At 34.4% G+C, this 14,562-nt stretch overlaps 1 protein-coding gene across 1 annotated transcript in view; it reads right to left on the reverse strand.

Moving 5' to 3' along the window:
* Positions 1-99: 99 nt before the first annotated feature.
* The window catches only part of LOC110384181 (RYamide receptor), a 31,196-nt gene continuing 16,733 nt past the window's right edge, over positions 100-14,562 (reverse strand). The window contains exons 4-11 of the mRNA XM_021345328.3: positions 13,210-13,358; positions 8,744-8,865; positions 7,945-8,039; positions 7,104-7,229; positions 2,607-2,707; positions 1,336-1,426; positions 672-749; positions 100-592 (exon numbers count right to left, since the gene is read on the reverse strand). Coding sequence (XP_021201003.2) covers positions 209-592; positions 672-749; positions 1,336-1,426; positions 2,607-2,707; positions 7,104-7,229; positions 7,945-8,039; positions 8,744-8,865; positions 13,210-13,358 — 1,146 coding nt within the window. The 3' untranslated portion in view covers positions 100-208. The remainder of the gene's footprint in view (positions 593-671; positions 750-1,335; positions 1,427-2,606; positions 2,708-7,103; positions 7,230-7,944; positions 8,040-8,743; positions 8,866-13,209; positions 13,359-14,562) is intronic.

The raw sequence follows: 14,562 nt of genomic DNA on the forward strand, positions 1-14,562 counted from the left end.
AAAAATGTAGGTGTTCGTAATTCAATACTCACCATATTACCATCACAAAGGAAGTACTTCGATAATATCATTCAAGCAATTGAAACCACCAAATTCAGCTTATCACTTTAATTTGTTAACTTATAGTTTAACATTATTAATAATTCTATCACATCACATGTTTGATTATTATTATTTAGTACTAAAAATAATGGAAATCTCAACGTATTTACACTTTGTCATCGTATGATATGTCTGTAAATTCTACAATGTTACTGTTTGGGAAGATGTACAGTTCACTGACTCTCTCATCGCCTATAGGCATGTCGTCTCTATTCGATAGCTTCTTAGCTAATCTTCTTTTACCAATATCTGGATTACTCATTCTTATGTTCAGATACCGCCTGCTGTTCCCGTGCCCCTCCATGTCTTCAGTTTTCATAAAGTTAAATCCATTTTCTCTGCTCTGATTTCCCATACAATGACATGAATTTCTAGAAGGAACTTTTAAAGTGTCCCCCGGCGGCATGTTCAATGATTTTCTGGATGAATAGCCACTTCTGTCGTTGGTTGATCGGAACGATAAAATTCTTGTTCGGTACGACTGGCCGTCCTGAAATAGATTAATTAGGTTTTAAACTAGATCAGACTAGACTAAATTTAGTTTTATTAAATGTCGATAATCGCTTTACCTCGTAGCTATCGTTAACAAATCTGCTTGGCTTTTTCCCGAAAGTGAAGCGTTGTTTAAATTCTTTCTTGAACTTTTCCTGAAAAAATATGATTCGGTGTAAATTGGCTCCCAGTTGTTGTGAACCACTCCGATTCCAAATAAATAAAGTTGAAAGGCTACCTGACTGTTTCTACAACTTCTTAATACAGATATTTTTATAGTCGATCATATGTTTTGTTTTCTGAATATAGAGGGCAATTTGGTTCACCCTTCCTAGTGAAGGTCTCTTTTGGGAAATCTTTGCGAACGAAGCTGAAAGGGCAGCGTTCGTCACGACGCACAAGAGCCTATAAAACCAGTGTTATGACCCTTGCTTACATGATAAATCTATTCGAGGTGGGTAAGAAATGAGGTAATTTCAGATTTCTTAGAAAAATCCACAGTAAACCGTGTACCTAATTTGGTAGTTGCGTGTTACTTAAGTGTTCGAATTAATGTAACAAAACTGGAATTGCCTCTAAGATTAAACAAGTGATAAGAGCTAGTTTCGAAAACTTCTAATTAAATAATAAAACAAAGTTTGAACCATGTTATCAACTTCATCGCCCATTACGAACTTTATAAAGATTTTGGTAAAATATGGTATAACAAAATACTATTAAAAAAAAGTATTAGAAACTTGCGTTGTAAATAGCGTAGATGAACGGGTTATAGCAAGAGTTGCTCATTGCTAGCCAGTCGAAGCAGAAGAAAAGCACGTTGATGTACTTGTACCTGGAAAAGAAATAGTCATGTGTTTTCTCAAAGTAAAATGTCAATGACTGGACAAAAGTGATGTAACTCTTTTACATTTTTAGTACAAATATTTGTGTAATTTTCAATTCACTATGGTAACGTGTGGTGCACTCCTCATTCAATCAGTATAACTCATTAATCTCTCATATTGTGACAAATTGGATTTGATCATAACTGTAAATAGGTATTAGTATTATAAATTAGTAATTAGAACCTAATCAAATGTAGTTTGATTTGAATTAGCCAATCAAACATCGCAGTTAAATGCTTACTGAGCTGGCAATTGTATTTGCATTTAGTTATAGATAGCTACTTTACTATTCGATTTTTTTCCTCTCTCATAACGTTTGTTTGTGAAATGCAAGTGATACATAGATAAATGTGTACATTATGTTTCAAGAAACAACAGTTCCATAACGTACTACTGGTTTTCACAAAATATTATTCCGCATAAGGATACACAATGAGCGCTTCGGTTCAGGCGTGAACAGAGTTGCCAAAAAATGGGGGCCTTTTCGTGCGATAAACGACGGAGTGATTTTTTTTCGCTTACTTCCATCAACAGGGCGTTGTTGAATAAAAATAAGCCTGTTGGAATTCAATGAATTGATCATGCTTTTTATTTTATTTGAAATGAATGTTTCCCTCAACACAGGTCCCATAAAATAAAATCATATTCATGAAACGAATATGACTGTGAATAAAAATGTAATTTTGAAACGTGGATATTGCTACACATTGTAATGAAGAATGCCTTTTTCATGCATGCTTTTTCATGCAGTTATTACTGTAAAATTATTTAGACAATTTTCGATCCCCTCTTTGAAAATGTAACGTAGCGAAGAAATGAAAATCTCTTCTGTAGTAGATTTATTTTTCATAAGTGAAAAGACAGCTAAATACCAAACAAGTTTTCGCTGTAATCTATATCTTAGTATATTTTAAGCACCATTAAACCTAAGTCTCAAGATAAAATAAGGCGAAAAGTTGCTCTCATAATATTAATCTCGATACTCTAACCTTAAGGTCATCGCCTAGGGGCTCGAGGGTTGTTAAATCTTTTGTTAGCCTGATTAATTTTTGAAGCAGTTCAATTATCTTTTCTAAATACGTTTTAATTGTTTATACTTATAAAATATTAATTCTGCTAAATACTTACTCGTTAATTGATGGAAAAAACGATTGTAGTAATAAGTAGCTCTGTAGTGGCAGCCAGCACAATGCGAAGAGAGCGACAACCAACACCAACATTTTTATCACCTGTGAAACATTTCATTTATTAAAATGAGCAACATTCATATTTTATGTAAATGCTAAAAGGTTGTCTATGTTTATTCAGACCACACTTTGCTGCTTCGTGTTTATCTCATTTCATATTATTTGAATAACATAAACCTATTTAACGAAAACCTTTGTTATTAAGTAGAAAACTAGTCTTTACCTACAAGCTTAAGTTTTCGTTTTATTCTGTATCGCTAAAATTGATTAATATTTTCGTGATGCCTTTTTGAAATCATCGTCTATCCTGTCAACTCTTCAGTAAGTAGGGTACCCCTATGAATCTTCCCTTACGTGCATTTTATAGCTGTTGTTCTACTTGTTTTCGGTTCGACCGATGCTTCCAACGATCGTTACAAATATTGTAAATGTGAAAGTAACTATCTGTCTGTTTATCGGACTTGCAAGCCAAAACTGCTGAACCGATTTAAATGAAAGTTACACAGTTTAGTGTAGAGCCCAAAAGAGAACACCGACTACTTTTTACTCATTTGCGCAATGTGGTTTTCCCGGGACGTGGGTGAAAACGCGAGGAACAGCTAATAGACTGTAATCAGATTAAATAAACCTCAAAATCACGCAAAGAAAGCGTTATAATGAACGCCAGCAACGACGCTACAAACATTATAATCAAAATATGATTTCTGCTCGCGACATTAGACACAAAATAGTATTTTAATTATGTTTAGCTTGCTGTTAGTCGTTGAGACACACCCTTAATGGAAGTAAAGTAATTCGGAAGAGTAGCTATTAAGTGACAGGAGAACGTTTGTGTAATAGTCATGGTAGGTTGTTGAGAAGGTCTGTAAGTATTATGAGCATGCAGTTAGAAAGCTGTTTCTTTGATTGCCAAATCCTACTTACATAAATATAACAATTAACATTTTCAGTGGAAGACATACTGACATACTGACATTTTAGAGGCTCTTAATAATGAGTTATGAACCCGAAATGTGCACATACAAGCACAAAGGTATCTTGACATTTATGCATATGAAGGATTTCTGTGAATTGCTAAATAAGGGATGCCAGTTTATCGTTCCCGTATAAATGCACAAACACAGGTTTATGTAGAGGTACAAGTTATACTGTTATTATTAGCTATTTCTATCTATGAATAAGATATTACAACGGAAATCACTATCACCAAAAATAGTGCTAGGAGGCTAAAATTTTGCTCAGTGGTTCCTTAGGCGTTTACTGAGACTTGGGAAAATTAGGTTGGTTAGGGGGTGGGTTAGGTACAAATTAGTTACAATATGACAAAAATGTTTCAATAGTGTTTAATCACCAGCTTTTGCTACTTCGTATAACCCGAAGCGAACGGAGACAAAATCGCGGGCTATATATTTGTACATGGGTTATTACTGGGACTGTTTTGTAAAATAAATCGTTTTGAGCTACCTTACGTCGGCCGAAACTGATACTCCTAATCGTTGCACTAAGGAATGATAAGTAAAAAGCTGGCAACCCAATTTTATCGAAATCTACTAGCATCTCACGGGTTTAATCAATAATTATGTTCGAACATTTATAGCTATAGGTACCTCACACATGGATCGCACCCTTATAAATCCACATTATAGGTGAACCGACGCATGGAGTACGAATGATGTTCTTTTTATAGATACCGGAGACCTAACCACAACAGCGAAATATCGAAAAAAGATGAACGACATTGGTAAATGTACCATGAAATGGTTGGAAATAGGTTGTCCCTATTCTACTTCTAAAAAGATTTGTAGGCAACAACGAGTAATGTAAGTGAAAGTAGTGAAAGTTACAAGGAAACTTTTCCGTTTAAATAAACACTAAAATGTAAAGCTCCCGAAAGCCCTGCTTTGGTAGTAAAATTACTTTTTATTAGCTGAAAGCTTTTAAGTGACTCTACTAACATTTTAACGAAAGTTAAATATCCATACCTACGTGAACGGTTCAAAAAATGTTTTAGTATCGGAATGTAATTTTGTTTGGCCTCAAAACTGTCATAAAAGATTTTTGCTGTTTATTTTATATGAAGGGAGGGTTTTTATTATTTTTAGCATGAACAGTAGAATCAATTTGTTTGCAGTGAACTATTAGTTGTTGTGAAGGGTCTTCACAACATTGCAGGTGGAATATGACGTCATGCTCAGGTTTAAAATACTTCGCACCGTCTGTTTGTCCGTGTTTACGTCAGTTGTACGTCAGAAGCAGGTGAGCAAGCTATCGGATCATTGCCACGTTACACTGACACATTTTAAGTTCTTACATTATCAAGTTTACTTAATTGCTTTCAGGATAATTAATCAATTAATTACGAAAGGAAATTGCGTGTGAAATCTTCCATATGTTCAAATTAATGTGAAGAACCTTCAAGAAAGAAGAGTCGACTGTTTATATTACATAATTAATTAATCGTAAAACGTTTGACAATTAGGTACTGTCTTGTAGGTTTTTGTCTTATAAAAATACTTAACGCCCTTTTCAACGCTGTAATTTTACGAGACGCTCATTCTTAAAATTATTTTAGAAGTTAAGTCTACATATTATTTTAGATACCTGCTTAAAGTAGCATGTTAAGCTTTAAGTTGTGCTACTGGCACTTGTAAGATGAAATGAAATAAATAAATAGTGATTCTCACCCAAAATTACCTCATATTTTAAATTATGTTTTACTCATCAATAAACTGCTTCTGATAAAGAGATGGGTGTTGAACACGTGAAATATCACGTATATCATGTTGTAAATGATACGTAAGAGACACAGAAATCACATAATTATCACACATATCCTATTCATTATCTTTCAAACAATGACATTAGAATTCCAATGCAACATGCGTTTAACTAGCTAATGTTGAAGCGTGTTTATTTACATTAGATTACATTGCATTCAATTTGCACCAGATGGATTTAAATCGGCTAACCATCTGTTACACGGAAATAGAACGCTATTTCTAAATGTAACAGCTTCTTAAGGCAGCCACATCATTATACTGGTGATGATGGATCGGCCTTTCGTGTCAGAATTGGGATATTTTTCCATAAAATTTTCGTAACCTTACCTAATCCTAACTGATTAGGGATATCTTGCGTTATGGGAAACGTAATCGTATTTTTTTCTGGTAACCGCAACTTGAGGCTCAATGTTTTCTAACTTCAGTGATACTAAAACGACGAAATTGAACTGATAGATGTAGGATTTAGCAGTAATGAAAATTTTTATAAAAAAAATAATAACAAGAACACTATATAAAATAAATATTACATTATATAAATTACCGGAGAATTTAAAGTCCCCTTAAATACCCACAGCTTATCAAACTAAACCTTCTCTGCTTAAACTTTGGAGCAGTAAATATAAGTTTATCTATAAACCTCCTGTCTGTCGTACGGTGGAAGGTGTAAAATGTAAATAAAAAGAAATGAGGTGCTATTTATTTGTCACTATCTCTACATTGTTATTGATGTTTATCCTGTTGATGGATCTACCATTAAAACAATGCTTTTAGTCGATTTACCGAAGTAACAAAATAAACATGCGGAAAACAGAGCTTTATCAATTGTAAAAAGGATTTTTCCTGCAATAGGTACATGATTTTGAAAATAGATACATCGGTAAACCCTCACTGAGAATTACGGCTACATGGAAGGATCAAACAAGATTTAACCAGAATTAAGTAGTAAAAAAATATACCTGCAGAAACTTTAAAAACAGCATCTATAAATAAGTCAATTCTTTTATACCAAAAATTTTATAAAATGTTGCATGTTCGCATTAACTTCAGTTTGCAAGCGATTGTTTTCCAATTTCTTTTGTGTCTTCAACGTCTGTGAAATTTATGTCGTTTGTTTCGGAGGAAGGAATTACAGAATGAGAGATGCAGTCGTAATTTTACGAAAATATCGCCCAGACATCTATCTTGTAGAGGCTTATGCTGTCGGGGTCATTGGAAATGAATGAAAATGTGTTCTGACATCTCCCGCGTTTTACAAACCATCTGCAGTACGTAGGTATGCTATAGAATGCGTACGAGTGATCAATTTGCTCTCAGCACAGGCCACGGAGATCAATGGTAATGCCGAATTCGTGCTCTTGAACGTTTATTTACGATTTCGAATTGCGGTCCATGTATTTGACGCTTACGTTCTCCGTGAAGGTTGACCCACTGAATCTTTTATATCCATCAATTTAATTAAGGAATGTAAATAAACGAGAATATCTTTAGAGGGCTGAATTTTGTGACTTCGTATTTTTTGTAGTGAAAGTAGTTAGCTTGTTATACCGATTGTTTAATTAATGATGCCTTCCTGGACCTGCTTTGGATACACTTTTAAAGCATGATCAATGAACCTGAACATTTTGGACTTATAGACGTGTGTTCGAGAAACTTACCTTCTTCTTGTTTCTCATGTGGTTAGCGTCCCTGGTCTCCTGTGCGTTCCCTGGGGCGCGCGCTCCCCACAGCTTCATCGCCATATGAGCGTAGGCAAACGTAATCACGCACAACGGGATTACGTACTAAAGAGAATAAACAAGCCACTGGTGAGAATTTATGGAACTTTTAATTACTAGTTCACCTTGACAAAATTTTAATGTCGTTTTTCTTTTCAATGTTTTTGATAACACAGTGTTGTTACTCTGTTATAATTAATCTCTTTGTTGGTAAATTAAAATTTATTTAGGTATTGGAAAAAAATATAGGTGATCGGAAAATTTGATAGATGTTTGTTCCTATTAATTAAATCCAAATCACCTGTTTTTTATCTTTTAATATCAGATATCAAAGTAATAAGTACCTATCCACAACTTTTGATCATAAACTTCGCCACGTGTTACATACAGTCACGTACGTACAAAAAGTAGGTAAAGAGTTTCAGAAAACCTATGCAAAATTTTGTTAAATTGCCATTTAAGTATAAAATAATGTTATTTTTATAGGCGTTGGTAAAACAATTAATTTTTCTGTACGATAAGGATCATAAATATGTATGTATGAGTAATATCAGTGTGGGTGCCTTTAACTATCCCAAAACAGTAATAACATTCGTGAATTCTTGAATAATCAATAGCATCCAATCTACCGTAATTCACATTCAATCAGTTTCAAAATGACCAAGTCATTTAGAGTGACAATACAATTTCAGATGTATATTTCGGCGGCATGCAATGGAATCAAAATGAATTATAGGTACGCAATTTACGTCAACAAAGGCGATGGAAAAATTAAACTTACCTGAAATACATACAACAACAGTCTATAAATGGCGAGCGAATGTGAGCCGAACTCGGTGGGTGCACAAAACGGCTTTTTGTAAAAGATTTTTGCAACTGCAAAAAGAGAAATAATTATTGTTACATTATATCGTGAATACAGTATATCTACACCTCAATAATACGTCTTAAACAAAGGGGTATTTACATTCTGTTAAACGAAACTCAACAACTACACACGGTAAACAATACTCATTGTAGGAGAAGGGACGCCAACCCTGCAGTGGGACCATTAGATAATATTAGATCGAGAGTCGATCAGAGTAAAACCAATTACAGTTACGGAATAGTTCCCAGCTAGGCGGTAGCAGCGTAGCTAAGTTTGTATATTGTGTGTTCATTTACTGACTTAATATAATAAGCTATAATATGGAGTAGGTTAGTAGGAGTACAAGCGTGAAGTTCGCTTGTATAGTGAGATGTCACGCTAAATGAGCCACTAGCGCTGAAACTAAACTTGCAACTTCGAGGCACATTCCGCAAATACCTCCATGTAGGTATTTCGTTGGGTAAATACTACATGCGTTCTAAATATTAATTTGCGGTTATTTTTTATAGCGTTTTTATACGTGGAAATGTTATGACAAAAGTAAATAATATAGTCACTTTGATTAGCGGTAGGTATCATCAAATTGTTTACATCCTAAATTTCCACGTAATGTAGTATAAACAATTTACTTAAAAACCAAAGAAAATGTAGGTACCTATTCTCAATATTGATATTGATGGTGCCGTAGAGATTTCCTTAAATATACACTCACCTGGATCTAATTCGTCTTCCATGATAACCTCCCAAGACATAGCCATTGGAGCGGCTAAAGAGAGCGCCAGAAACCATATAACCACTATTATTACTTTGGCAATACGCTTTGAAGTGTGCGCGCTGAAACAAACATTACGTATTTATTATCAAAAGAATGGAGAAAACATTTGAATTTTACGATACGAACTTCTTGTACGCGCGTACAATTGAAGCAAGAGCTATTGTTAACACATTGGAGTAGAAAGATGAAAGTGAAAAAAGTATTGCATCGAATATTCAATTCACGAGATCGGGATTTATAGAGCAGAAGGTGCACGTATCTTTTTAGCAGGTCTGAAATAGATTTAGTGATTCCCAACTTGTTTTATAATTGTATAAATGTTAAACTCACGTTCTCGGCCGAATTGCTTATTACATACAAATAAATCTATGAATTGATTGTTCGTAAGTACTTAATTACTTCTGTAACATCCACATAGCTATATCAAATAACTTACGCAATTAGTTTAACGTATGTGCAAATAATGGACGTATGATATCTGTTAATTATATAATCAGACAGTAGACCCTTGAGCCTAGTCCTCAAGTTTGATATCGGCAAATGGGTCAAGGGGTTAACGACAAGATGATGTACTAAGTACCTTTAGTGAGTCTTAAACGGCTTACGATAGATTTTTGGTCTCTCCATCATATAGAGATAACAGGGTTCTTAATTGCTTTTTGAACTATGGCCCTTATGATTAATCTGCCTAGTCTTTGAATAAACTTTTGTGATTATCAAATCCAAATTTCGATGGTTGATGAGGTGTTGTGCTGGGAGTGATTCAGTAACGTCTTGAAATAACAATTTGCAGAAAAGTATTGTCTTTTGAAATAGTGGATAAGTACCTACAATCTGAACAAGCTTGAGCACAACGAATACTCATTCATCAGTTGGATCGGCCCGTTCAGTTGTAGGTACCTACAGGCCTTTATTGCGGTTGTGTAAATACCCTTTCATAGGTCTGCCATAGTTAATAACAAATTGAAATTTCAACTGTACGGTTTTTAATTAGAATTTGATATTTTGTTTGGACAATGTTCCCATTTCCATTTATATTTCTATACACAACATTTATTTACCAATTACAAGAGTTTCTATTCATCTCACATCTTTTTTGAACGTGTTTAGTAATTAACCATCATGAAAGGCTTAAATAAATTGAAGCTAACTTTTTCCTGCTAAATGGTTGGACTAATTATTATCTTGTTTGACAATCTTAGCAGAGTCAACATAGTTTAAACACTGTTAAAGTTCGTTAAACTTATGTACAAGTTTTCCTTAAGAGTAAATACTTAGAGCATTGTTGAAAAAAAAATACTAGCTGTAAATTGCATTTGCATTTTACGATACAATGTACGGTATAACAACATTTTCCATTGTAAACATTTGGTGAAGAAAACACTGCTTATCATAGTTAACTTAGCAGAAGGTAGTTAGTAGCATGAAAGTTAATTGATAGAAGGTTCTATCAATTAACTTTCATGCTACAATCGTTAATCGTTATCAATATATTATTTAAACTATGTATATGGGCACTACGCGTTTACGTGCGGTATCCAACAAATAACATCTGCCTTTTTTCAGCTCTGAATTAGTCGCGGTATCCGAACCGAGCCTACACACGCAACAATATCAGTTAGTATCAATATTCGACATATTTTTAGCTTTGCAATGTTGGAATGTTGTACGCCATAAAAACGTCGCAACCAAAATTACAGGCTTATGAAACATGACAAATATTTATTCATGCTACAGTTTACTTTCCGATTTAAGTTTCGCATATTTACTTAATTTAAATTGTCAGTGGTTTCATGGCGTTGCCGGCTTGTAGATAAGAAAAACGCGAACGCCGGACATTTACAAGATAAAGGAATTCAATAACAGAGGTTTTCACGTTAATATACGTGTACGTATAAGATGTTTTTCACAAATTGTTTCCTCTTTTAATAGTGAAAGTAAAAAATGTACGACCGCGAAATTACGACCTTCGTACACAAAATAAAACACGATTATCGGTGCGTCAATGAAATTGGTTATAAAGTGTTAATTGCTGGTCCTAATTAGCCGTTCGACCTTAATAGCAGAACTGTTAAGTAACAGAAACCTTTTAGTTTACCTGGATACCTTTTATTTCACTCGTCTTGCTTGAAATAGCTTCGGTTAACAGTAATTTGTTTACTGCTAAATAATAAAGTGTAATGGAGAAACAATTTTGTGTTCAGCAATTAAAGGGAAAATATTCTGATAAACTGAAGTTTTCCTGCTACGTTCGTAAAGGAACCTATTTATAACATTCGGTTCAGTAATCAGGAAATAAATGCATAGGCACCTACATACATACATTCCCAAAATTACCTTTTATCCGTAACCAAAACGTTTCGCATAATTTTATTATAAAATACAAAGTACCATGACTCGAAAACGTTTGAAAAGGCGATACTGTAAAAGATGCGTGAATTCTTAAATCGTGAATATTTTCACAGGCAGCGTGCCGTCGCGGTCTGAGGCGTATTTATAATGAACCTACTCGTGTGAAATAAACACAAGGGGTGCTTATCGCTGATGCATGAGTTTGCGTAAATCATAAGATCGAGTACACGCCTGAAATTCTAATATATTGTATAAAATATAAGACGAGATATTTCAAATCTAACGCTTGACCCATTTCCGTCAGCATCGTATTGAAAAGTTTGGAAGTTTGCTTATTCAATAATCTGATCGCAGTTTCAGATGAATGAGATTGCAGTGAAAATACCGCAGCAATGACATAACAAGTACAGTTTGCTCCAAATAACTTTGCGATTCCGATATTAGCCATTTTTGACTTCTTGCTCATTTCTTTTTACAGAATATTTTGAGAAGCTTTACTTGTCTGATGATGCTAACTAAAAAAGGAAGGGCTTTTTTAGTTAGCATAATATTGTATATGAGTGGCGGGACTTTATACATATTATAATAATTTTAAGTATAAGCATCCTTTAAAATTAACAAGAAAGACTGAAACAGTTAAACTAAGCCCTATGTCAACTTCCCCATCAAAACAGATTATTTAGACAGAAAATAAGAACCTCTTGTAAACACGCACATACAAATAAAACCCTCTCGTACTTAATAAAAATTCACATTTCTTTTTCAGTTGGCATTTACGAGTGTCGCGTAATCATAAGTAACAGCCTCTATATGCTTATTATATCCTTTACGTCTAGATCCTCAAAGGACAGCTGTAAACTGTATCACCTAAGTACCACCTATTTAGTGACATTTATGCCACTTTGAAATGTAACCTTTCGCATAAAATTTTAGGAAGTCACGAACATATAAGTGAGATATATTTTTTATGACTTTAGGCATATCTAGACTGTAGCTAAGAGTGATGTTCTGAGGGAATATATTTTTTCATCTTGTGATCGTCGTATTTTGTCCATTAAACAATCGTTGCCAACAAGGCTTCTCGTGAATAATTGAAGCGTCTTTTTTCTAAAAGGTAGCAGACACTTGGGTTCGTCTAACTGGCCGTGACAAGATTATTTACATCCATCTTTCATTTTGTACTTTGACTTATAAAATGCCTGTCATTCTAAGACTATAAATAAGTGCTTTTGGTATATTGTCTGTGTTGCTTAACAAAATCTGGGCCAGTATAATAACTTGATACACAAAACTTACAATATACTATAAGCAAACAGCTTTTAGTTTGACTTTCGGGGTTTTGTTTACCCGAAGAATCATTTACCTAATGGACCAGCAAAACCCCTTCGCGTCATTTTCGCAAGAAATGATGACGTCATAAGACCCTTTGAGGGCTTTCAAAATGTAGGAAAAATACACACGGATAGTGCATTGCTCCCGACACGTTTCGTCTCAGTTATGGACAATTTACGACCGGGCATGTAAAGTATGTATATTTGAATAAGTTGTAATACCTAAGTTTATACTTTAAAGCAAATGTGTTAAAACTATCCTATGTATTATCTATGTATTTAACCCCCGTTCAACCTCATAACGAATACATTTTTGTAAAATCCCTCCTTAATGCATGTCTTCCCTCTATAAAGAACATTCCTCCTTTCAAGTTTGTAGGAGTTTGTAGGAGGGGTTGATAGTTCCCATGGAAGTCCTGTTTTAGAAGTGAGGGTCTTAAAATTTGTAGTTAGCCCGCTTACGATAAAAATAAATTGTACGCGGACGAAGTCGCGGGCGACCGCTAGTAACATTAATATTTTGATATAAATGTTATTTAGGTCTTGGTAGCTTTCATTTAAATACTTACTGATTTGACTACAGTACAAATGTCATAACCAATATTTTTCAGCTTTTTTTAAAGTCATTTTCATGCTAGTTTAAATAATCAACATTTTTAAAGTATCCTCATAATTTTACGTGTTTAAATAAAGTGAACATGTAATTGAATATTTGATTACCTGAGCGGTGTTATTATCGCTCGATGTCTGTCAACTGCGATGGCGGTGAGTGTAAACACGCTGACGTTGACACTGAGCGCCTGCACGAACGGACAGAACGGACACATGAAGTGCGGCAGCAGCCACCGCTGTAGCAGTGCGGCTTGGAACTGTCAACAACCACGACATCATATTAATATTAAAACATGATACAAAATCATGTGATAAATATTTATGAACAAAATGCGTAAATAGCGCACCAAATTTTGCGCTCACTAAAAGGCCGCTGAAATGTGACACAAACGCTCGCTAACGAGCTTCAATTGTTTCTATTGTGAACTTTAGATGAATAAAAAATTTTGAATGGATAATAAAGTAATTGGAAAAATAACAGTTCTTGAAACATGTGTTACTTTGCATCCACTTTGATTTAACTAACTGAAGAATGCAATAAAAACGGCAAACGAGTTCCATTGGATTTGGTTTCATCACAGCAAGTTTCTAAACTGTGGACTTACATTTTCACAAATTCTTGAAGTATTTAGAACCAAACAATTTAAATACTTCATAACTCCTTCGTCAAAGTTTGTGTGAAAATTTGAATTAAAATCAGCTGCGCAGCGGAAACGCAATGAAGGACTCGTTAATTTGTAGGCGGGATTTCTTAAGTATGATTGGTCTCTGGTATCCGACGATTAGTTACTGTCAATGGCCATTTATTGGTAATTATTTGGTTTCTATCACACTTAAAAATACTACAGCAACAATGCGTAACGTAAATTTTCCTCCATTCTAATGACATAAACACACAAACATGAGCCTCAGTCCGACGTGAACAAGTGGGGTATAAAGTGGGTATTGGCGGTTTCCTATCGCTTCTGATTATGTTTAATCAACAAGTTTGAAAGCTTTGCAACTGTGCTGTTTTGTATGTGCAGAGCACACTCAATTTGCATACTTGCTGGCATACATTTTGTGAAACGAATTTGCAAAAGTTTGTAGGCACGGGCTGCGGTAAATACTTTATACGTTATATAACATGTGTGATATAAATAGTTCGTGTTCCTGGGAATAATGTTCTCATTTACATTGCAATTCTTGGCTGACAAGTGCCTTTGTAAGCGTTATATTGTACTGGAATTACAAATTGACAATGTACGTCATAAATCGCTGATATATCCCAATGATACCCATATATGTTGTTACCATGAATTTAGTACCCGCTTATCTTGAATTCATGGTAGAGGATAAACTACATATCAGAGAGGATTTTAGGCTTTGTAGTGAGTACTTGATGATGGGAATACCACGTGTACATAAATAGTAATTATCGAGAAATGATGCTAAAAGTACCTACAGACAATGTATTTACTA

The sequence above is a fragment of the Helicoverpa armigera genome, chromosome 4 (genome assembly GCF_030705265.1).
Source record: "Helicoverpa armigera isolate CAAS_96S chromosome 4, ASM3070526v1, whole genome shotgun sequence".
Taxonomy (NCBI): Eukaryota; Metazoa; Arthropoda; class Insecta; order Lepidoptera; family Noctuidae; genus Helicoverpa; species Helicoverpa armigera.